We start from the raw sequence: 25,390 nt of genomic DNA on the forward strand, positions 1-25,390 counted from the left end.
TTGTTTGTGTTTAATTGAGCTGCTTACAGTAAGCCCTCTCCATCCAGACTGTGGCTTTCTTTTTAGATTCCTACTTATCCAAAGACAAAGCTTCTTTTTTTAAACTGTTTCTATAACCCTTTTTCAAAAGTAATTGTCAGTCTGGCACTGTAGATCCTTAAAACAGGTCCTTGCCAGTTTATGTCAGAGATTATTTGGGGTGGATGTTCTCCGTGGTATAATGTGTTACTTGGACGTATTTTTAAATTAAATTTTATTTAAAGATGGTTTTTACTAATTTATATATTTTTAAATAAAGTTCTTTTAAATAGCTTTGAGAGTTAAATTATAGAAGATATACAAACCTGTGCAACCTTCTTTTACTGTGCATAACGGGGAGAAGTTCAGAAACAGAAATACAGAGAATGCACAGGCTGGGGAGGAGCCCTGGCTGGGTGTCTGGGTCTCTGAGAGAAGCCTGACGGATCACGTTGGCTGTACCAGCAATGCTGAACTTGTGACATTTGGGGTGTGTGTAACTGCAGCTGCTGTTGGTTGAACATTGTCTCTTTCCCTGAAATTGATCTTTGTGGTGCATACTCCAAGTGAAGCCAAAATATTTCCCTCACCTTCTTTTCTCCCAACAGATAATTGTAGGAGTTCTTTTGCTCTATTACCTTCTTGGAATCAGTGCCTTAATTGGAGCAGCAGTAATCATAGTCCTTGCACCTGTTCAGTACTTTGTAGCAACAAAACTCTCACAGGCCCAGAGAAGCACGTTGGTAAGTGTCTTTAAACTCACTGGTTATATAAATATCATATCTGGTAATTATGCATTGGTCTGTGCTTGGAATTACAAAGCTCACCATGGATGTTGACCCAGAATTCCTTCTCAGACCTTTAGTAATGTTCAAGAATGCCACATTCAAGAATGTGAGATTATAAGTGTAAGCAGTAAAAACCTATTTTTGGGGGTTTATATTTTTCAACAAGCATGGTTTCCTAAGAGCAAAAAGAACATGAAAACCTTCTAACTTAAAAATGTAAATGGTCAGTAGTCATTGACTGAATTAGCTTTGGACAATGCACAAATAAGCAAGTTGTGCAGGGCAAGCTGTCCAAAGGGAAAGGAAGTAGGAATGCTGTGTCCAGACTCAGACCCCAGGTGTGGAAATCTATCAAACTGATTTATTTAAACAAACCCTGTGCAGTCCTAACTTCCACAGTGCATGCCTCAACTGGGGAGCCTAAAGGTCTGCTATGTCACAAGCTGTTCCTTGATCCCTCACTTGGCTTGTCTATAATTTGAATCACCTGCATCACTGCTGAAAAAGTTACCTTGGTTCATTGGAATTCCCATGCCCAGCTGCTCTGAACTTTATTCCCCCTTTCAGCAAGTATTGCACTGCCAAGGAAGCCACAGGAGCTTGTAATGGAGCCAGAGCTTGCTGAAATCTCTTCCACCACAGATCATGGGTAGTAATGAGAATTATTTGTGCATCTTCCTGTGTGAAAAGGAATTCCTTCCCATCAACAGTATGCACCCTTCCAGAAGTGTGGACAGCATTTGTCCCCACAGCATCCCAACATACAGTCAGTGTCACCTAGAAATTCCTGCAGATGGGAGCAGTGCTGTTTGTGGTAGAAATGTCTGCTCTGTGCAAGGGAGCTGCTTACAATTTTTGTGTCATCCTTATGCCTAGGGAACAGATGTTTTTGTTGTATTCTTCAGGTAAATGTGTGTGTAAATGTTGCAGGAGTACTCCAATGAGAGACTGAAGAAGACAAATGAGATGCTTCGAGGCATTAAGCTCCTTAAACTCTATGCTTGGGAGCACATATTTCACAGCAGTGTGGAGGAAACCAGACAAAAAGAAATGACTAGCCTCAAGTCTTTTGCCCTTTATACCTCCATATCCAGTAAGTTCCTTCATTATAACCCACTGCTCAGCTAAGTGCTACTGAATTATTAGATACTAATGAGTTTACCATTTCTCTGTCGAGATTATTTCAGTTGCTTTAGGCTTTGATCCATACTCCTCACTTTCCATCCAGTCAGACCCTCCATTTAATTCAGTAGAACTTTGCTTGTATGGGAAGTATGCCTAAAAGAGAAAAGCACTGCTGCATAGAATTGACTTTTTCTGGAGAAAAGCTTTTAAGGGACAAATGTTTCACAGACTGTATTTAGCCAGCAATATTCTCTTCTAGAACACAGCATTCAAAAGGAAGCTGATGTTGAAGTTTATTTGTTCAGGTTTTTTCTGCATTTTGCACAATTCAGAGCATACAAATAATATGTGACAGGCATTGTCTTTGCACTGAAGCTCCAACAGACTTACATGTTCTTACTCAAAACTTGGATTTCTTGTTAAAATAAGTGATTCTTAAAACCATTTCTATATCCTGGAAAGAAAAATACGAGCATCCTGGCAATTTCATCATTCTGTATCCAGACTCTTTCCCCTCCTGTTATTTTTCAAGCTGCTTTAAGACTTTATGGTGCTTCTAAAAAGACCTACAGCAAATTGAACTCTATTATCTGAGAAGATTATATGCAATACCTATATAATTGTTACTGTAATATTTAGAAATAATCAGTAAAGTCACACTGAAGAATATATAATCTGTGAAATATTAATGAAATGGAAAATTTTAGCAAGAAGTTTTTGAGTGCTACAAGGTGCGTGTACAAATACCTTCTGGAATAGTAAGGAATCCTAGTCCTTGTAATCACATAGGTAATGCACTCTAAGGGAAAGATCGTGATCCCACTGAATTTAAGTGACATTAAAATGAGGTATTCATTGACTTCTGAGACCAGAATTTCTCTCTGGTGATCCTAAGCACTGTGGGCTTGGAGAGGAGTTTCTGCGTTGACATAAAACAAAATCTAGCTGCAGGCTGTGAGACCAGAAACTCTGTCTTACACTCAGGTCAACAGAGGTGGGTTCCCTTTGTCTGCAGGGCTTCATGTGGCATTAAAATCTATTTACAGTCAGGGCCAAGGGTTCAGCTGTAGGGCTGTGAAGGCTTATTGGATTTTAAATCCTCACAATGTCATTTGTAACAGCTAGGAAAAGTGGATTCATCCCAGGAGTAACGATTATTCTGTGAAGCAATGACATAAGAGTCTGTATTATTAGAAACAACTTTAAGTATTTACTGATGCTTCTTGAAACAAGTTTGCAATTGCATTCTTATTTTGTATTATGTGTACACAGGAGTTAACTGCGCAGCTTTGGGTAAAGCAGTGCAGCTTTATGTTAATGGTGCTTATAATTTTGACCTTATAAAGGTTCTTATTGTTTCAGCCTGGGAGTTCCTTACACCTTCAGACTTTAGCAGAAATTACACTTATCTTTACAAACTTGCACTTTTGCAGACTAAAAAGGGAATATAAATACAGGAGAATTTGCTCTTTTCTCTAGCCATAAGTATAATTAGAATGAGAGGCATAATCAGCCCAAAACATGTTAGCTAATATTAGAGTGAACACATGATTTAATTTCTTTAAGAAAAAAAAATTAAAAGGCAGTAGAGGACCAAGATTTTATGTGTTTGTGATCTAGAGGAAGGCAGACAGTTGCTAGAACACTAAAAAAGCAGAAAAGAGATTTTTATATATAGCTCTTTTAGCAGAGTGTTGAATAGAGTCTGGAATTCTTTTCTAAGTACACAACTATTAACAAAAATAAAGAATGGGGTTGGAGCTATTTTATTCATACGGAATAGATTTGCATTGGATTACAGAAAATATACCTACAAGTTTCAGGGCAGTGTTGGCTAGACCACAAGAAAATTCAATTTCAAGACCACATGGAAACTGGATCTCGTGTGCCTCACCCCTGTGCCAGGATCCAGGCTATGTGTACATGAAATTGTTCATGTGTAGTAAAAGAGCTATTATAGAAATTAGCTCTTCCTATATTTTAATGAAATGCCCCCACCAGAATCAAAGTTGGGTGTCATCTTTACAGTATTTAGTACATTAAAACTCAAGAAAGACAGAGAAAGAAAAGAGTGGTTTTCCTACTTCTGTAATTTTTTGCCTAATCTGTCAGAAGCAAAATAACTGCAGGCTTTCTCACAGGAAAATAACAGTGGTTACTGTTACTAAAATGTTGAGAACCAACTCAACATTCCCAGTTTTTAGTCTGCCTTTTTCCAGTAACAAAGTCCTTTTGACTAAATCTAATTAAACTCTTAGCTGCAAAATGGAGTTATTTTAGAAAACATTTTATTATTCTGGACACTTGCATAATTGAAAAAATAAATACATTTTTTAAAAAGGAAAACAACCCCCAAATTCCAAAGGCTCTTATTTTTTTGGTTGAAAGAAGTTTGAAGTCCTTGTATCTACTGGTGATCTCACATAATAGCAAAATTCAGATCAGCTTCTTGGGAACCACCAAGTAGTTTAGATGGCTGAACTGCAGAAGGCTTTGCCAACCCTACAGGATATTTATTCCATCCAGCTTCATATTTGACAGGTATGATCTTGTACTGTGGGCAGGAGAAGAGCGGGATCTGTCTCTGAGAAGTTTATCAGCTTTGCTAGATTCTCTCACCAGATTCATTCCTAAAAGCAAACCCGTGTACTGCAGTGGTCTCAAAGGCACGTTGCAAAGGCAAGAATTTAATGGCATTTGGAAGAACAGAGTTGCAGGCAGCAAGTTTCCCTTCTTGGCAATTTCTGTGCTGTAACTACCTTGAGTTGATACAAAGTGTGAAAACTGGTCGGGTTGTAGAACCATTGAGGAGACATGAGAGGCTGCTTTGTATTCCAACACAGCAAGAAGACTTTCCTCAGAAAAATACGGGTTTTTTAAATTTGGGTGAGGTGTAAATTACGCATTTCTAGACTTCGAGACATGTTAGTCTTTCAAAGCCTAAGCTTTTATTTTGCAATTACGTACACTAACGTACTTACATTTTCAAATTCTCCTCTCTGACAAGGAATTAGGGCTCTGTGCAGTAACTCAGCTATTTTATATAAGCACGAGTACAGAGTTCATGAATATGTTAGAGGATTCATTAAAGATCATCTAAATGTAGGCAAGAGAAATACCTGACACTATATAAAGTCCTTCAGCGGTTTATGCCAAGAAAGGGATGGCAAAACAGTCAACCAGGAGTGTCAAACAATGACACTTCAGATGAAGTAACTGGGGAGAGCTTTTACTATTTGAACGTTGCTCTATCTGGTAGGAGAAAAGGACAGGCACAGTTTAAACACAAAAGAAGTGGCTAGTGTTCTTCTGTTACACCTGTACCAATGCTTGTGTTCTGTTTTAGCTCTAGAGTCTATATTCTTTCTCTGTGTAGTTTACTTGCGTGAAATAAAGTTGAGTGAAGGTCAAATTGAAAAGGTGGTGATTAAATAATATCCTCAGGTTGTGATAGAGGGGACAGACAGTAAGAGCCTGGAAAATACCGTTGTAAAGCAGTGCTAGTAGTATTTTAGCTTTTAGCACGTCTGAATGAAAATTGTTTCTAAGCGTTCCTATGTGTTTTCCTTCACAGTCTTTATGAATGCAGCAATACCAATTGCAGCTGTACTTATAGTAAGTATGGACTTTTCTAAATAGTGTTGATTATGACTGCATTTTCAAGTATAAGTGATGTGGAATTGAGGAAGGAGAATGGGATGCAAACCTGCTACACATTTGCAGTTCTTCTGGGAGAGTATGGAAAATGCCCACTTGCCTTCTGGGACCAGAAGCAGCCCAGATCACACAGCACTTCCCCAAACTGTTAAGAGAGTATGAATTAGGATTCTGTAAATGAAATGCTTGTGAAATATGAAATCTGTTTCCTTCTTTATGGCAAAGCACTGACAATGATGTTTGTCTCTTTGTAGACATTTGTTGTCCATGCTCATCTGACAAGAAAGGCTGACTTCTCCCCATCAGTGGCATTTGCCTCCCTCTCCCTGTTTCATATCCTTGTGTCTCCGTTGTTCCTGCTCTCAAGTGTGGTTAGATCCACTGTCAAAGCATTAGTAAGGTGAGAACTATAATATTAATATCTTTGCTACCACCTATCCAGTTTCTGAGAATTTTGCTCATTTTACAATTGCAGCTTTAGAAACAGCATGATGATTTTTTTGTCTGTTCTCGTAAACTGCTTCCCAACCTTCCCCCCCTCCTCCATCAAGCATGTAGAAGGGTAAAAGGCAATCACAGAAGGACATGTTTCAGTGTGTATCTCTTGTTTTTCAGCCTTTGCCTGAGAGGCTGCCTGTTGTGGCAGAGTTAGACTGAAACAAGCAAACAAAAAACCTTAAAAATCCCTTTTAAGAGTCACAGTAAGTTCATGACTAAATGTCTAATCCAGACTTGATGAATTTTTACTTTCTGATGAACATGTTAGTTTGAGTGTTCAAAAGCTAACCAAACAACAACCAGTAGAATTGCTGTTTCACTGGGGATTTTGAGTATCAACAGATTATTGAAAAAACCTCCTAATGCTTTTTCATATGCAGTGTAACTCTACCTGACTGATAGGAGAGGCAGCGTTTGGGCTTCTTTCTTCATTAGGACAACTTTATGACCTCCAATGCAGCAATGAAGCTGTCTGAGGAGCTTATTTAAACTATGGGACAGATACTGGACACCAGCCCTTGCTTAATTATCTTTGTGTTGCTTTGGAGATGGAAAGGAGACTACAGCATGAGGCTGAGATTGCCTTCAGTGTTTAAAAATTCCCTGACAGTGCAAAGTCACAGCTGTGTCCTCTCTCCTAAGGAGTGTGAAATCTGAGAGCATCAGCAGCTGGCAGGAAATGTTTTGCAGCCACTGTGGTAGTCCCTAGAGCCATGGCAAATTGTTGTGCAAAGATTACAGCCAGCAAAGTGTCTGGGAGCCCGCACTGACACTGCCTACTACCAGCAGGCATTTATTTTGGCTTGTCTAAGGATTTCTTTGCAAATGAATTGTGTCTGTTAATGCCACAGGAACAATTTGAAAGCAATTAGTATCGGCCAAGTATTAATTGTTGCTAGCTGGGAGTTCTTCATGGGTTATTCTGTAGATACCTTCTTGTTGGCAGGCTGTTGCCCTGCCATTTGTGGTGCGGACAGGAATCAAACTCTGTATCAAAGCTGACATGATCCTTGCCTTCCTGGCTGTCTGTATCACCCAGGTAGTGTTCCAGAGTGCATTGCTCCATAGTGCTGGTGGTGCTACTCTGTCTAGAGAGCCTCATTCTTCAGATCAATATTTTGGAATCATGTGCCAGGAATTTGCAACCCATGCAGAGATGTGCTTGCTTAAATAGTTTAGTAAATGTTAAAAAGCAGACGGTCGAGTTTGCACGGATTGAGCACAGCTATTGTTTGCTTGCTGTAACTGTGTCCTGCTGTTACACTTTCTTGCTAATAAGTAGCTGGTCAGGTAAAGGTGACCTAACTTGGCAGAGTTATATTTCAGCTTTCTTTAGGCTGAGATATTCTTACTGGTTTTAGCAAGTGTGTAAAGACAGCTTCTCCTGTAGTGACAGGGACTAAGTGGAGCAGAAGATGATCCAGCAGTGAAACCAGCATGTAAAGGATAGTAAGAGGGTGTTACTGGCTTTGCATCTCAGGCACTTCACAAACCCTGCTCTTTTAATGTTGGCTACAGTCTCTGATGCCAGATGCTATCAAGGACAGTAATATTGACCAAAAACCGCATTGGTATCTTTAATCATTACACATGTCCCCAGTTGCAAAGTATCCCTATGAATTGTCATTGACACTCAGAACCACTGTGTGATTGACAGATTTAAAGCTGTTCCATGTAGGACCCCTGAAAACTTTTCAAGTTATAGACTTGGGTGTCTGCTTCTGAGAGGGGCAACTTCAAAGTCTTTAGGAAGGTGACAAATTCTGATACGTCTTTGAAAAGTGGTGCTTTGGGGTTTCTTTAATATGTGGAGTGCTTCTGCCATTGAAAATTAAAACTGAGCAGCCAATTGATGTACTTCTTCAATGTGAGTCTTTGGGGACATTGTGCAGTGTACAATTTTCAATCAGCAAAGGTTAAGCAGCAAGAGTGGCATTATGTATCTTACTGGGTTTAATATCAAACCACCTTTCCAGTCAGCTGTGCAAATAACCATGTTTGAATCAATATGTCTGTTCTATGGCTTAAAAATAAGTTCCCCTGTGGAGATACTGGAATACTGAAATTGAGCTGTCAGCAAGAGCTCTGCAGAGAATGTCCTTTTTCTATTCTTGAAGAGTTTAGAACAGTCTGGTGTCCTGAAATAAGAGCTCTTGCCTCTAACACAAGATTTTCTCACAGCTCTACTGTGTTTCTTCAGTAAGTGCCTCAGGAGCAGTGATTCCAGAATTATGCAGAGCATTGGGCAGGGGTTTGCAGAGAGTACAGGCACCTGAACACACAACTAGAGAATAAAATGAAGTTGTTGGATGGCTTAATACATAGTCTTGTTTGGATATGCATGGCCTGAGAATGTTTGCTGTCTTCTCTTCCTACCCCTCTAGACCCTGGAGCAGACACATGGGGGACTTCTCTGTCTGCTCCTTCTATCTTTAGAGCAATTTCTTAAATATTTGTGTAATTTTCATACAGAGAGTATAGGTGCAGCTGTATATCAAATCCATATGGGCAGCATCTAAACCATCATTTGGTCCATGTAAAGACATTCGAAGTCTCCTTTTAACTATCTGGTTCACTGAATAAAAAGGGTAGGATTCCTAGCCCAGTTTTTCAGAGCTTTATGCAAATAGATATAAATATCTCTAGCAATGGAGCTTCTAATCACTTCCTTTGAGATAAAAGACCTTCCCATTAAGGAATTCTGACCCAAAATTGATCCCAAATTAATTATTCCTCTTATCCCATCCCAAATAGTTATTCTCCCCCTTTCTGTTGTTTAGATTGTAGTACCTGCTGTACTTAAGTTCCCTTCACTGAATGCACTAAGAGATTCACTGATGTCAGTCCTCAGCTGCCATTAGCAATCCGGCAGGTTGACAGAAAAACTGTAGAACCAGTTCTCTCCTAGGGAGTCCCCAGGTGACTTTGATCTCTGCTTGCAGGACAAGTGTTAACTGTACAGGGAGTCTGCCTCAGGCAGTGCTGTAATGCCTGGATGCAACAACATTTTGCCATCAGAGGGGGATCTCACAAGCTTCTAAGAGGAAACTAAGTCTCCTTTTAAAGAAGAAACCCCTGGCAGTGAAATGCAAAATAAATGCTGATGAGTTTATTTTTATTTTTTAAGGTTGGCCTCCTAACAGATCACCACATATCACAATGCTTCAGTGGCCTTGTTTGCCTCTTTCTCCCCACTTAGCTTAGGCTAAAGATTAAAATCAATTTTTTCAGCTCTTGTCCATAAATTTATTTTTAGGAACCCAAGGCCTTCTGGCACTTTATCGTTTTGAAGACTGATAGTTAACTTCTTTCCAGCTAATTGAGCTCCTTTGATGTTGAGTTCATGATTCAATCCAATTCTTTCACAAATTTCATTTGCTGTCCCTTTAAGTAGATTAGACATACATTTTATAAACTCAGGTACAGAGATAAAATTGATGCCCTGTTAAATGTCTTAATAAAGGCACATCATCTCTTAGCTAATTAAATCTTAAAGCAGCTAGTGAAAATTTTATGCCGCCTTCTTTGTTGCTGGTTGTCAGAATTCCTTTTATATCTCATCTGTTGAATACTATTCTGTTAAAGTATATTCCTTTATCTGGTTACCTTATGCAAATAATATTTCACCACAGCTGGTTGAATTTGGCTCACAGTGTACAGCTTTCATCAGACTGCCAGCCAGTATTGATAAGACTGTTCAGTAAGACTGGCTGGGCCACACTTGTTCAGCATGAATGACATTAATTCTGCTTGGGTGAGTGGCTTTAAAACAAGTCACAGTTGTAGTCCTTCTGTGTCCCACCAAGTGCCTGAAAAAACCTTTGTGTGAGATCTCTCTGGTCGTGTCAGAAGAGACAAGACTTGAGGAACATCGGCACAAACTGTTAAAAAATCATCACTGTTAATAGGCAACAGGACAGGTTTTGAAAACTTCCTTGCAGTAACTTCCCATTGCACATTTTCATATACCTGTAACAAAACAAGAAAAACAAACTGTGCAGCAGACAGCAGCTGAAGCACCAGAAGGGATGCTCTGTAATAAACATTGCAGTGAACAAAAGTTTTACTTCCAAGGTTGAAGTGTGAATTGTGGTTTTTTCCCTTTCAGTGTGCAGAAACTGAGTGAATTCCTGTCAAGTGAAGAAATTGGAGAAGAACATGATAAATCCTCAGAGCTAAGAAGCGCAGATAATCACAGCAAGTACCAGGCAGTGGTGAGTAAAGCTGTCTCATTGCCAGTGAAGTGGCTGCAGTAGTTTGTACTCAGAATAAATTTTTCACTTCTCCATTTCCTACTGATTATTTCTTGCAATTGCAAAACCTCTATTTTAATACCCTGAACTGTATTGTTCACACTAAGGTTGCTAGGGCCTAGGACGTTTTGCTGATGCTGCCACCAATTAGTGCTTATTTCTGTCTTTCTGATTTTGCACAGCCACTCAAGGTTGTGAACCGCAAGAGGCCTGCCAGGGAGGACTGGAACAATTACAGCTCTCACACAAGAAGACCCATTAACATCACAGAAGCAGATGATTTTTGTGTAAAGGTGATATGAAGGTCACTCTAATAACACTTATATTAGCTCACTAATAGTCACTTTTGTATTCTGATGGCAGTTTCAAGTTCAAGAACCAGAGTTTGGTGTGAACTGTCAGACACTTGTGCACTTGTCAGAGATTAACCTCCACCTTTCTTGTCTGTCTTCCTTTTTAAGAATTAACTACTAATCTCTAGGTTGTGATTAGTTGCAATTATTCCTCTAGATTTCACCCAGCCTTTTGCTGTTTCAAGTGTTTCAATCATTACCCTGTTCTCAGGTCCAAAACTCTTAACTCAAAAGATAGAACAGCCTAGGTTGGAAGGAACCTCAAAAGATCATCTGGCCCAACCTTTTATGTATGCCAGACTCTATCTTCTATTTCCAGGGTCTGTATAGCATAACGGGATGAAGAAAATCGAAAAGAATTTGTTCTAGATATTCCCAAAATAATGTCATCACGGATCTTCCCTTCCTCTTTTGGAATTCCTAGTGGCCTTTCCCCAGATGAAATTAAAAACTAACTCCCAAAGACCTAACTTATCGGAAGAAAAAGATTACAATTACCCATGCCATTTTGAAGACTGATGCTCTTGATTTGCTGTGGAAATGGCCAGAAGCAATAAAAATCCTGATGGTTGTTATAGTGATGAAGCTGTTTATTTAGGAAGTCTGCTATTACATTTGCATTTCCAGCAAAAGAGGATGAATAATTCAGTTTCATGGGACTAAGTAGGACAACTGGTAATGCTTTCAGGTTTTTTTTAGGCATGCTGAATTGGTGCAGGATCGTTCTTGAACAGACTTCCAGGAAAATAAGAGGAATGTTTGAAAGAGGGTTTTGGGGGCAGTGTTGGGTCAAAAGACAGCCTCGAGTGACAGCAGAGGAGTTAGTCACAAAGGAGAGGCCAGTGCAGTAGTATCTGTAAGGACAGTATTTATAAGGCTTGAGCAGAAAGCTACGCCCAGGGATAATCTTTGGCTCCATCTGCTGACACCACTGTCACCAGCGGCCCCTGGGTCAGGGGACTTGTGCAGGTACTCTCTGTCTGCAGCTCCTTGCCCAGGAAGGGGCATTAGTTGACAGAGGATCCTCTGGCTGCCTTTGGTAATCCAGAGGGAGGAACACCACGCTTGCTTTTGCTCAAGATAGGAGTATCAGTTTTTCTCAAGGGTGTGATAAAAGTGTCCCCTTCCACTCTTCTTAGATGAAAAATTATTGTACTTTGCATAGCTGAAAGGCATTGAAGGCTTGAGTGGCTCTGAAAGAGTGAGAGAAGAGGGTCCTGTATGAATGTAGGCCTTTTAAAATTGTCTCCCCTTCCTTGTTTTCCACAGTATCCATGGAAATCGCCATTTAAAGTCTGATCAGGCTTTGTTTCCTGGTTTTAGTCTATTCCAGTGAAACAATTTCTGTATCTAGCAAAACCTAGATTATCTGAGAATCATGTCAGAAATACAGAGGAAAATGCTGTAATGGGCAGCAACATCTAATTTCATGGAAGGTTCTGCAGGTCTGCTTGGAATATGGATGGTGTAATTGCTGTATAAGCTGCACTGTGTATCGAGTGAGACATTCAGGGCTCTGCAGAGAGCAAACTGGGCATGTATGTAATTTAATTGTGTTGTAATCATTTCACTTATTACATGTACCCACCTTATAAATACAAGGGAAATGCTAAATGGCAATTTTTTTCTCCCTCATGAATTCTCAATAATCTTCTAATAGTCTAATAGTGCTTGTTTGTTTTTAGAGGTTTCTGCCCATGGAAGTACAGTCCTTTACAAAGTCATTCCCTTGAAGATCTATTTCCTGCATTGGGCAAAGGCTAACTCTGTTCCTGTGCTCAGTGTAAGGAAAAAAGAAGTGTCTCTGATGTTGGGGAAAAAAAGTGAGTTCTAAAGCTGGGTTTCTGTTTGTCTTTTCTCCCCATCTTGGTATAGATCACAAATGGATTTTTCACTTGGACACCTGAAGGTCCTCCAGCATTGTCCAATATTGATATCCGAATCCCTCAAGGTACAAAATTACATCAGATAAACAGAATAAGATGTTTTTCCATAAGTATTTGGCACATCATAATCTTGTGTATACCTTCCTCTCTCACAGGTCAGCTAACAATGATTGTAGGACAGGTGGGCTGTGGTAAGTCATCTCTCTTGCTGGCCATACTTGGTGAGATGCAGAAGATCTCTGGGAACATATCCTGGAGCAGGTAGGGGCATTTAATTTAAAATTCTAGTTTCGTTTAAAATTCAGCTTGACTAGAGTGGTAATGCAGAAAAAGCCCAAAATCTATTTTGGGAACTTGTGGAGTTAGGGATTTTCTAGATACACAGTCAAGAAAAAAACTTACCCTCACATCAGCAAGAATCCCCAGCCAGCGTGAAACAAGCTGTCCATTCCATTAACAGGAATGGGCAACCATTCTTGGGCATTCTGCACTCCAGCAACATAAGCTGAGTGAAATTGTAACTAATCTGGAATCAGAATTAATTTGCTTGGGGTGTTGCGCTGCTACAGAATGCTGTTTGCGCTTCCAGGCCTGAGCTTGTGTCTTTGCATGGAGCTATAAAGAGGTACTGGCTCACTAGGAGCAGTGCCTGGCTCAGATGTGTGCTCCATCCCAGCACCAGGCTAATGCCTGAGAATTTGAAGAGTGTCTTTCAAGTGGCAGTGACCTCAGAGTCCTCCCCAGTGCATCCTGCCTGGTCTGACAGGAGTGAGTCAGTCGTGTCCTTCCCTCCTTTCCCAAGGGGACACAGCACCTGGACTCTGATAGCCACTTAGAGATTCCGCTTGTGTCTAACTTCTGGACTGGCCTTGATGGGAAGGAAAAAAATAGTACTGAACTCCAACAGCTTCTGTTGGCACTTGTTCTCTTGACCCTGAGGCAAGGTGACAGATGGTAAAATAAATTGCAGCTCCTGTATGTGGTTTCCAGTAAATTCCTGCCATCTCTAAAACACAGTTTATCGATGTGTGCGAACATTTTTGGCCTGTTTATTTCACAGTACCAGACTTCATACCCATGCACTTTGCCCATTGGGCTGTGATTATTTGTAGGTAAATCTCAACAAATTGCAGAAGAACCTAGAAAAACAGTTAATTTTATTTCCAACTGATTGGGAATGAAGGAAAAACAGGGCACCTATAAATCTAATCCACATACTCTGATGGACGGAGTTTCATTGTTACACAGTGGATTCTGCAGTGATTTTGTGGAGCAGTTCTCTAAATTCCTTGAGTGTTTGTAAAGAGCTATGATTTATATCCAGCCCTCGTGCTAGTCATACTACTCAGAATTGCACATGCTTTTATAGCAATATTACAAGGAAGGAAGGAAGGTTGTCTATTTTATAGGTGGGGAAAATGAAACATAAGAAGGTGACCCTTTCAGCTAGTAAGGCAAACAAGAACAGAAGCCAAAGTTCCAGAATGTGGTGATCTATCCATGAGAATATACTTCCCTAAGCAGAAAATCAGACCATGGTGAGGAACCCTACAGAATCCCTGCAGCCTTATTAGGTGAACTAATTTCATTTCATGAAGGCTGTAATTTTTTACAGATGACATAACATGATTAAGAAGTGTAATTTGAATGTCTGATGGTAAACTAAAACAGATGACATGATGTTTCTGATCAGAAACTGTGCTGGGCTTTTAAATAGCACTTGTTTAGAAGTATGTGCTTTGCAACAGTGGAAAGGTCAGAACTGCTTTTCATGTCTTCTACATGTGCCAAAGTATCACAAGGTGAAATTCAGTTGTTATCACATTTGCTCTGCTATCTGCCAGATATGTAGAAAGGGACTTGTGGCTGAAACAATCTGAGTGCTGTAAGTGCTGGCTGCACTGGGACAGATTATGTGTTGTCTCATCTTTCAGAGCTGCTGCCAGGTGCAGTGGCCTATTCAGAGTGATGGATGCAGCCAGTGTGGGCTGCACACCTGTGTTGTAAAACTATCAGATGAAAGCTCCCTTAATTTGATAAGAAAATACTAATGCCTGACCAGGAACATGCAACCTTATCCCAGGTTCAAGGAGAGTAGTCTTATCAAGTAATCAGCAGGGCTCAGCTCAGGCAATGAGAAGTGTCAGCCAAATCAGTAAGTTCCTTGTTACAGCTCTTTCTTTGGGAATGCTTGGCTTCGGTCATTCATGTTACAGAATAGACCTGAATTAGTTCACACAAATTGCCTTCCCCTTCCCTTCCTCCAAGGTCATAGCTATGAAGATGAAGGATGTATCCTGCTGACATGTCACTCAGTGCTCAGGAAATCAGGATGCTCTTCCTGGCCCTTCCTTTGGTCTAATGGATAACAAGTCATTTCCCTACTCTTTGCCCCCATGCTTTATGAATAAAACAGTATTAACTGCATATCATCTTTGCTTGTTTCTTATAAAAATTATTTGTTTCAAACCCTTAAAAAGTCATGTAATTTATTCCTGGGCAAGGAGGGAGATAATCAGAAGTGAGCCATGGCTCATTTGTGATTTTTTTGGTTGTTTGTGTTACAGTGTGTGTCCAGAAGATCCAGCTCAGATTAATGCCTCTTGTCCAAAGCAGGCTGAGGGCATCTCAGTATAAATCTTTTATAATATGGTTAGGGATTTAACAAAAATAGAGAAATAGTTATTTACATTCTGCACAGGTAGTAAATGGTAATGATTTTACCTGGTTTTGAGTAAATAATTGCAGTATATGCCATGCTAATTTCTTCTGGGCAGCATCTCACTTCTGATAGTCCCAAATCAAGTCTTGTTGGAGTAAATAACACCAGAAAACAGACCTAATTGAGAAATACTTTGCTCAAACGTAATTATGTCATTTGTTTTAAACAGGACATACATTCTTGCATGAGAATCTTGAGTCCTTATAATGTGAAGGAAGATAGAGGTTTAAGGTTGTTAACAGTAGGTTTTCATCTTGTGACTGTTTTTATCAAATTTAAAAAAATTAAAGTTTTTATGCCTTGGAAGTAAACTGATTTTTAAAAATACATGTTACAAAATTTAAAAATACAGAAACATCCAGATATTCAATTTTATTCAAGTGGGAAATTAAGATCTGTCTTGAAAAGACTTGAAAATCTCAGTAGGCTCATGTTTGCATCATTAGACATCTAAAATACCTTGACAAATTAGATCTAGACCTCATTATCAAACATGTTATTTTGGCATTTCAGCACTGGTAGGAGATCAAGGCATCCTTAATTGCCAAGAGTATGCAGGAAAAGGGGGAAAGGAGGGATAAAACAAAGTGGGAAAAAGTGGGTTGAGAAGTTTGGGCTAAAACTCCAAATGGAGAATAATTGTTTTCCAGCTACAGAGCAGAAACAGAGATCAGAGAATTGATACACAGTTGGTTCAGGGTCCTTGTGTTGTGCATGGAAGGGCTGGGAAAGGTATCTTCTCTTTCAGCCTATCAATAGTTCCTGTAAAAAATGTGTTTCTACTTAATCATATGGAACAGGCTCATGGGTTTTTGGAGAAGGGGCCACTGAGTTCACATGGTCACTAAAGACCAGTGGAGTGTGAGTTTGCTGTTGAAAAGCTTTGTTCAGTACACAGACCTTTGGAGTAAAGATACTACTGGCTGGCTGGTGCTCTCAAATTGTAAATTTGATTTAGATATGGTCATTGCTTATCGTGTGTAAACTTTATGGAAGTGTCTCAAACCAACCTTTTAATCTGCAGGTATAGTTTTCTCTCCTGGATATTTATAAGCAAATTGTGTTGGCATAAAGTTAATGAGATTGTCCTCTTTAAAGCATGAAAGACTTTGTTCCTTCTTGATTTTGTTTATGTCATTTGACACACAGATTTTTCACTCTTTTGAATGGAACTGAATTTAGCATCAGTAATAAGTATGCCCAGTCATCCTGTCAAAACAAATCTGAACATCTTTGTACACGTTCAAAAATAGCAAAAACACAACCTGTCTGTCCCTTGGACCTGCCCACGTTAACACGGGCACCTCACCCCAAGGATCTGGCTGACACACGACAGCGTATGTGGCAACTGAAGGTGGGATGTGGGGTTCACACTAACCTGTTATATGCAGCAAAGGTGTGGTTACTGTCATGGAAAAAAGCCAATATCACAAATTATTATTTTGTTTTTCCAGAAAATCAGCTTTTCTTAATGGAACTGCATCCTTGTCACAGCAGGACTTCTCAGTTCTGCTATCATCTCCAGAACAGGGTGAAGGTGATTTTATTTGTTGAGTCGAATTAATGTCTATAAGGAAAAAAAGGGCCGCCAAATCTTTTTGCCTGATGAAATCAATCCAGTTTGTGTAGAAGGAACAGATGCTGCACTGCAGCCCTGTGATAAGTAATGTTTGCAGCCTGTGCACTAAGTGGAATTTAATAGTTTTTCTTTCTGGGGTGGATTGTTTGTGCTCACTTAAGTAAACAGTCTTTGCTTTCTGTTTGTGATGCAGCTGCACTTCTGACAGTGAGACGGGAGAAGATTTCAGGTATGGTACTGTATGCAGTTACTGGTTTTCCTGCTAAATCAATTGCAGTAGAAAAAACCAAAGGTTTCTAAATCTGTTCTTAAGATTAAGAGTCAGAATTCTGAAAATCAGTGATATTTTAACAGCATTTTCTCAGGATACAACTTTTGAAACCACTTATGCAAGATATGAAAATAAGAGTTGGATTTCTGTTATGAAAGCATTGCCATTTGGAGACTTCGAAAATTTTATCTTGATATGTCTTTGAAAATTTTTCTCTAAAGTTCTGAACCAGATTATGCTGCACTTGGAAAAATAGTATCAAGTATTTAAAGGTTTCATTTATTAAAGCAAATTCTCCCCATTACCCTTCTCTTCATTTTTTTACATCCTGTCATAAGTTTATTTTCTCACCTACCATTCTTCAGGCACACACAGAAGTGTGGAGAGTAAGAGATTAGTGCACCTGTTGGCACAGAAATTATTTTTACCTGATTAACATAGCTTACCTTGGATTTTGGGAATATCTACCAAATCAACTAAGAATAAAGCTTTCTGACTTTGAGGCAGGCACAAACATCCAGAATGGTGAACCCTGTAAAAGTGATGATCCTGTTCCTGTTGGACTCAGTGAGAACTTTGCTATTGAAATCAGCAGTGCCATATGGCCTCTCTTTTCTTGACTTAATCTAAATTGCATGGCTTTTACTGACCAGAATATTTTCTTGGTTCTGTGATTCTCCAGCTGTTCCACTGCCTTTTCTTTAGATTTTCCAGCTGCTTCTCTCTCATTTACCTTATTTCTCAGACTTGTTGCCTGGTTGTCAGACTGAGTCCTGCAAAACTGCTGCTCCCATCTGTGTGTAGTATAAGAGGGAGTTTCCTGTACCTCATGTCTAAGCCTCATGGTAAAGGATACTTCGAAATCTCACAGTCCTTGCTGTGTTAAGAGAGACTGAAATTTCTGGGTCAAGTTGAAGGGAAACCATTTGAACCCATTAAGATACAAAAGAAGTATGATCAGAATTAGACATTCACATGTTTGAAACTCCTATGGAATTGGATGGCAAAGGGTGAGATAACATGCACAACAGTATGGCAAGAGCATTAAAAAGTAGGAAAGAATATTAGACTGGATGAAACAATTACCTACATTGTCATATGTTCTGGGAATCTGTAAGTTTTAGGTTAAGTGCTGTAAGAATATCTCTGGTGGTTTTGTTGCACTCACATCCTGTAGAACGTTTTTGGTGTTCTCAGAAGAGAGAGTATTTTGGGCCAAAGTCTTTTGAGGTCTTGAGCATTTGCTCATAGGTGTTGAAGGCTTTCTACAAAGGTTGTTTAGCACTTCTCAAGACTGAGGCTTTAACTATACATTTTTTAGGTCAATATCACATAGTGCAGAGTTTTAGGATAAAAAGAGCTGTATTTCTATTATGCAGTCATTTTGTTGTATTTTTAATTATAGCATAGTGATGTTACTTGCACTGTCTGAAAGAATTTAATTTATTTTTAAACCCTTGTGTTTGTTTTCCACAGCCCAGAGAAAGAATCTCCTGTTGACATGGAATTCAGGTACAACATTTTAAAAACTAATGGGGAAGCTCCAGAGGTCCCTTCCAACCTCAGTCGTTCTGTAACTCTGTGAACGTTGTTCAGCAGTCTCTGCTCTTAATGAGTTTAATGTTTCCCCTTAGAAGACAAACAGGATGTCTCTGTATGCAGCTACTGCAAGATTTAAAATAAAAACAAGCAAGTGACTCTTGAAGTTTAATAACGGCAGAAAGACTTCTTCCTGAATGCTCAGGACTGGCAATACTGGAATGCTCCAATGCCTTCCATCAGGCTGAAAATACAAGAAGCATATTTTTTGCATATGCAGTGATAATACAGAACAGTACACATTTCTCTCATATCTGGAGAACATTTGAATTTGAGTGATAGTAGAAGTTAATGAATTGTGCAAAATAATCAAGATAAAAGTGTAGTCTGCAATCCCAAAACACACAGGAAAGGCTTTGCAATGTATTATTTCCTCTATCATCATAATCCTAACTCCATTGCATTTATTTTCTTTTAATAATTGCCAACATTTCAGATTTGGTAGGTTTATTAAGGCACTGAGATGCATATATGAATGTCCCTTAACTAGTTGTATTTTAATTGACCTTGAAGATGTAGTGGGCCTCCTGGATGATGAAATGTGAAAGTAGAGATTGTTTAAACTTAATAATCTGCCTTCGCAAAATCACAGAATCACTGAAAGAGTAAGGTTGAAGGGACCACAGTGAGACATCTGGCCCAACCTCCCTGCTCAAGCAGGGCCATCCCAGAGCACATTGCACAGGATTGCATCCAGACAGTTCTTGAGTATCTCCAGTGAGGGAGACTCCACAACCTCTCTGGACAATCTGTTCTGTTGCTTGGTCACCTGTGCTGCGAAGAAGTGAATGTTGTTTCTTTTGACACTGTTGTTTCTGATGAATTAATCTCATTCATAATTGGTAAACCAGCTTGATTCTATATTAGACAAAGCTCATAGTCTCCAGGGAGTTCAGGGAAGGTTGTCCTTATTTATTGCAAGGCTGAATTTTTCTGTCTGCATTTCTGTGATAATTAAGAGCCTATGGTTAGTCTGTTGTGTTATCAGAGGGGAAAACATACACTCCATTGATGAAAACACGAGGTTATTTATGCAGTCTGGGGACAGGAAGCAATCACTTCCACCCACAGAATAAATCCCTTGTATGCCTTTGTCTGCTAAGCCATTGGTTTGCATTCAGTCCTAAAACTCTGAAACCTTATGTATGTTCAAGGCAGATTTTCAGAGCAAGTCTTGCACACTTCATGGCAGAATATTTTGTTCTCTGGATTTTTAGCCACAAGTTTCTCACAGTTTCAGTAACAATTGTTAGATTGTCTCTTTACTGTGAGCAGTACTGTGGACATGCAATAGATTTCATATATGTGAAAAAGAAGCTTGCAAGCACTTTCAAGCTTTTTATGTCAAAATATGATCTGATATGTCATCCTAGTGTCAGTTTGCAATTAGGATTAATTTAGAGGAACTTCCTAAATCCTCAGTCTGTAATCAGTTTTGGCAAGCTCATTGCTTGTTGCCAAGTTCCTTGCAGTAATGAATTCTCACTGATGTCCTAAAAGCAGAATGTAATCCAACTGCAAGTGGTATTCCCAGACATTGTTCTGGTTCTCAGCATGGAGTGCATCACATTGCCAGGGCCCATATCTTCACTCAACCAAAGAACACTTTGTGCAAAAGTTGTAAAAGCTTTTTCTTCAAAACTTTGCTGCTATTTTTCAAAAACTAAATTAGCAGTAACTTTTTGGTCACATTGAGAATTAAGAGCTGCAAAGGCACAGTTTCAAGCAATGAAAAGGAGGGGAAGGGAATATATCTTCACCTTGGAATGCTCAGAGCAATTTTTTCTCAATTATTGGGATGAAAATTTCATACTAATTGAAAAAATGCTTCTCTCTTGAGGCAGACCTGAATGCTCTTTGAATTAGATTTTGGAGCTGCAGCCTGGGCTGCCTAAGGGATATTTTCTGTCTTTTTTTTCTTTTGTTTTGCTATTTCTCTTTCATTTTCCAGTAAAGAAAATACATAAAGCATAATTGAATTCTAGTGAACCATCATAAATTTCAACTTGGAAGCATGTTAGCAGAAGAGTGGAATTGTGTGTTTTTTCAGGTCATCAACAAAAATTGGATCCTATCTTGGTTTCTAAACAAGCTTGGTAAAACCTTAAAAAAAATGAGCAGGGCAAATGACTTTAACCTATAAAGATAAATAAAATGTACTTTGTCAAGTCATAGTTTGAATTGCTTTCAGGTCCAACTAGAAATAGGCTGCCATAATGGCTGTCTAGCAGACAAAGGCCACGTTTGGGGTGAGAGGTCCTATCTTTTTATTGGATTAGCTCAGAGCTAGGAAGAAAACAGATATGCTTTTAGGCATATGATCCCCTTTTGGCCCTTTTCTGGAGAAAGGCTGATATACCAATGAGTTTTCCAACAGTATCAGTTGCTCTGATAAGAGTTGTTCCCTTTCTCCCAGCTCTGCCTTACTGGGGTCCTTAATGCATCACAGACAACAAAAGCACAAATTCTCTAGTAGGCAGATACTTTCCTTTTTAAATAGCAATAATAGTAATAATAATTATTTCTATTAAATTACTGGGATCCTTAATGCATCACAGACAACAAAAGCACAAATTTTCTAGTGGGCAGATACTTCCCTTTTTAAATAGCAATAATAATAATAATAATTATTTCTATTAAATAATATGTGCGTGGTGAGTGACATCCTGTTGACTGTCGCTGGTAAATTGTCCCTTCTGATGGTACATTGAGGGCCATTTCACTGGGGGAAATTTAGCAGATTTTTTTTGTCTGTGTTCTCTTTTCTTGCCTTTATAGGCATAGAATAATGTACTCATTTTCTTTCTAACTCCAGTTCTTTTCTTAGAATGGGAAAAATAAGTCCCATTCTAGATAGAGGGAATTGCCTTTGTGCATATGTGGAGTTGTTTGGATCTTTTTCAAATACTTGAAAAATATCTTTCTACAGTGTCCCTCCTGAAATGTGTTGCCTAGCTAGTGATCTGCTACACAATTAAATTTTTTTATTCATCTATCCAAACAGAGCTGGGATTCAGTCTTTGGTAATTTTCTTCCTGACACCCACTCTGCTCTAGAGGCGGCTTTATTAAGCTAGACTCTCCAAACCCCACCTCTCAGCAGGAAAAGAGGGAACAAAGGGAAATTCAGTTGGGTAAACAGTTTCAGTATTCTCTTGGAAATTTATCAGTTTATGTATTTCCTTGATGGAAATTGTCCTAAAGAAAGAAATTAAATACTCTTCAAGATTTATTACTAGTTTCTTCATTTACAAGAAAATGGTTTCCAAAAGCACCAGTTGCACTGGTAAGCTGGGAACTCTTGTGTTTGTTTTTTTCCCCAGGAAAAGAGGCGCAGTAGCTTATGCATCGCAGAAGCCTTGGCTGCTCAATGCCACAGTGGAAGAGAATATCACATTTGAAAGCTCTTTTAACAAACAGAGGTAACAGGTTCCAGCACTGATGTGTTTTACTCCCCTTTTCCATAAATATTGGGGTCATGTGAGTCACACATGAGTGCCCATCTCCCTGTAGGAACAAACCTACTGCACCTGCCTGAACGTGACAATCTCCCCCTTTGACCATGTTTTTCCTGAGTGACACAAGGGACAGGGTTTGTCTCACTTGAACTCAAGTGTACAAATGTTTTCATTTCCAAGGACCATGTTTGTTTAGCATGCAGTATTCTCACACCTGGTTGACTAGTTTTCCTCTCCTGGAAGGACATCACCTGTTTGGAAGTGGGAGTGTTGTTTGTAAAGAATTAATGGACTGCCTTTTTATTCAGTATAAATGCCCACCAGATGTTGTAAAATATTTACAATCAATTGCTGGTATTCCATTCCCCCACCCTTAAAAAAAGTGGTTGACTATGTATTTGCATCCTATACTCATTTTTTTTCTGTCATCCTTGGATATTGAAACAAGAAATAAAGGCCCTAGGCATGAAAAACAACTGCTAAAAAATAGCAATATACCTTGGAAGAAGTTACGTTTGTTTTTCCTGGCTTTAACTATTTAACGTTTTTATTTGGGAAGCTGACCTAAGCTCCTTTTTCTTAGCTGAAATATTACTTACTTGCCTGTGATTGAGAGAGATCCCATTAGAACAATTAGTAGCTAACAAATATGTTTTCCACCATGTGATTTTTTCCAGCTGGTTAAGTTTTGTTCCTCTGCAGGTAGGAAATGTGCTTCTCCAGCAGTATCTGTGTGGATTTTGTTGCCTTTTTTGTTTCCACAGGTACAAAGCAGTAATTGATGCTTGTTCCCTCCAGCCTGATATTGACATTCTGCCTCACGGGGACCAAACCCAGATTGGAGAGAGGGTCAGTAAACAGCTACAGGCTTCTATTTTTGGTTTAAATGTATGGAGGGGAGTTTATTATTTTTTTGCTTCTTAAAATCTTACAGGTTATTTGGCAACAAAGGTAATCTTTTAGTTAAGTGTGTGTTTGGGTCATTAGTCTGAAAGCTCACTGCTTGGTAAATATGGAAACACTGTCATTAATGTGAGGTGCAATGATTTAAATGTGCTGCTATCAGAATGTTTGACTATTCTGCAGCTGCTATTGCAGATATCCTGAGTTAACAGGACATTTTTTGGTTTCTTTAGAAGTAACATAAGAATAAATAATAATGCATAGATTTTTTTTTAGAGCCCTTTCATTTACAGAAGGGCAGGTGTTTAGTCAATGGCTTTATCATATCAGGGAAGATTAGGGAGTGACGAGAAAGGAAACAGAAGTCACAGATTTGTAAACAATTTACTCTAGCATATACTGGCACTGTCACAAACAAACAAAAGAACCCCCTAAATGCCCCCTAAAACACCACAGGGATACATTGAAGACCCACATTTTGGAAAAATTTCTCTTTGTTTCTCTGCCCAGAAAAGTCTGCTATGGATAATCCAGTCAGAATATAAATATGAATAATCAGTTGATGTTTTCTTTAACTGTCTGATTGTTTCTCTCCTGCTTATCTCCAGGGTATTAATCTGTCTGGAGGGCAGCGCCAGCGTATCAGCGTGGCACGAGCACTTTACCAGCAGACAAATGTTGTGTTCCTGGTGAGTAGGTGCCCTTCTGTTTATGCTCCATGCAGATACAGGAGATGTTTCTTCATTTAGAGTATTTCATGGGTCACACACTGCACATTGTGTTTTGCCAAGCCAAATGTGCACTGTGTATTTTATATCTGTTGTCAGCTAGCCTGCAGGTAGGAAGCATTTTGTAAACGCTGCAGGCAGACAGATAGGTATTGCACATTGAAATGCTGATGCTTCCCCTCTCAGTATATTGAAAATTCGCTTTGATCCCTGTTTTTATCTTTGGGTCTTAGAAATGTAATAGTTTCAACTGTATTCATGAAATTCATAAGCTGTCTCAGGCCTAAAATTAATGTTGTCTGGTGTCTGGGGTGTTTCCTTTCTGCAGCGAGCTAAGCTGCTTTTGCACCCTGAACTGCCTGTTGTATATCCTGTCCCAGGTTCAGCTATAGAAAGAGAGTGGCAGCAGGTTCTAACAGCTTCACAGGTGGGAAAACAGATGCATCCTACACACTCACTTGTAGTGAGCTTGCTGGCTGTCCAATTTAGGACTTCCTTCTGTAGCTCCGTTTTCTGGAAGGTTTGAGTCCAGCTGTTGAGACATCAATCACGGAGGATTAGAAAAGCTGTGCACATTAGATGTCACCCCTAAAAGAAAAGGAGGCTATTTAGACCTTTCCCTGATCAATCTGTGCTTGCTTCTTGTGTAGGGCATTTCCAGGCAAAGATCAGAGTGCAGGAGAGTAGGGAGCAGTTGGGTGAGGTGCTGCAAATCAGCAGATCCACTATTGGGCTGTAACTTGGTTTTTGCCCTTTTTGTCCTTCTGTGAAGGACACTCAATAACCTGCTAATAGCAGCAGGTTCTCTTATGGTTTGATAATGTAAAAACACCTTTATTTCCAGTATAAACTTTATTTCTAGCTATTAATATTTTCAAAATGATCAGGAATCCTATATGTTAATATTGGCAAATGCTCCGTTCTTTTAAGGCTGATGTTGTAAAGAAATGCTTGTGAAACTTCACTCTCACAAGTATAAATGTCATATAGGTGATGTTTAGGTCTGTGCCAGGTCACAGGAGTGCAGCAGCAGAGCTGACAACATCCTTGCTCAGCAAGCACAGTGCACACACAGTTGCACACACACTTTTGAGAGAAAATTCTGGATCATGAAGTTACTGTGTTTCAAAAGCATTTTCTAAGTGCTTTATGTTATGATGCTCTGGTTTATTAGAATCTAAGTGGTTGTATTTATCTTACTGCTGATTTCAGATATTTCTGATTTTTAAAAGCCTGGGTTTAGTGTAATATTATAGTATGAAATAGTAACTCTAAGTAAATCCTACAGCCAGTATTGCTATTGCAAGCAGAAATATCAAATCACAAGGTTTGTGATTCCATAAAAATAGGATTAGGTAAACAAGTTTGCTAAAAGATGGTAGAGATTAATTTATGCCTAAATGAATTGCATATAATTGATTGATTCAGTAAGATAATCTAGGTCTCAAATCAAACATCTGAGCTGAGTCATGGAAATGATCAATATTGCTCCTTTTGAGATTTTTTTGGTGATTCTTTGTTAATAGAGTATTGGTTTGTGAATAAAAAAAAGA

The 25,390-nt window shown here is 39.1% G+C and overlaps 1 protein-coding gene across 1 annotated transcript in view; it reads left to right on the forward strand.

The window, feature by feature from the left end:
- The window catches only part of ABCC8 (ATP binding cassette subfamily C member 8), a 74,238-nt gene that overhangs the window by 25,080 nt on the left and 23,768 nt on the right, over nucleotides 1-25,390 (forward strand). Inside the window, exons 9-21 of the mRNA XM_048306510.1 lie at nucleotides 627-761; nucleotides 1,737-1,899; nucleotides 5,506-5,546; nucleotides 5,843-5,988; nucleotides 10,195-10,300; nucleotides 10,522-10,632; nucleotides 12,568-12,643; nucleotides 12,734-12,839; nucleotides 17,073-17,108; nucleotides 18,627-18,662; nucleotides 22,072-22,170; nucleotides 22,971-23,055; nucleotides 23,718-23,798. Coding sequence (XP_048162467.1) covers nucleotides 627-761; nucleotides 1,737-1,899; nucleotides 5,506-5,546; nucleotides 5,843-5,988; nucleotides 10,195-10,300; nucleotides 10,522-10,632; nucleotides 12,568-12,643; nucleotides 12,734-12,839; nucleotides 17,073-17,108; nucleotides 18,627-18,662; nucleotides 22,072-22,170; nucleotides 22,971-23,055; nucleotides 23,718-23,798 — 1,221 coding nt within the window. The remainder of the gene's footprint in view (nucleotides 1-626; nucleotides 762-1,736; nucleotides 1,900-5,505; nucleotides 5,547-5,842; nucleotides 5,989-10,194; nucleotides 10,301-10,521; nucleotides 10,633-12,567; nucleotides 12,644-12,733; nucleotides 12,840-17,072; nucleotides 17,109-18,626; nucleotides 18,663-22,071; nucleotides 22,171-22,970; nucleotides 23,056-23,717; nucleotides 23,799-25,390) is intronic.

This window comes from Corvus hawaiiensis, chromosome 6, assembly GCF_020740725.1.
Source record: "Corvus hawaiiensis isolate bCorHaw1 chromosome 6, bCorHaw1.pri.cur, whole genome shotgun sequence".
In the NCBI taxonomy this organism is placed as follows: domain Eukaryota; kingdom Metazoa; phylum Chordata; class Aves; order Passeriformes; family Corvidae; genus Corvus; species Corvus hawaiiensis.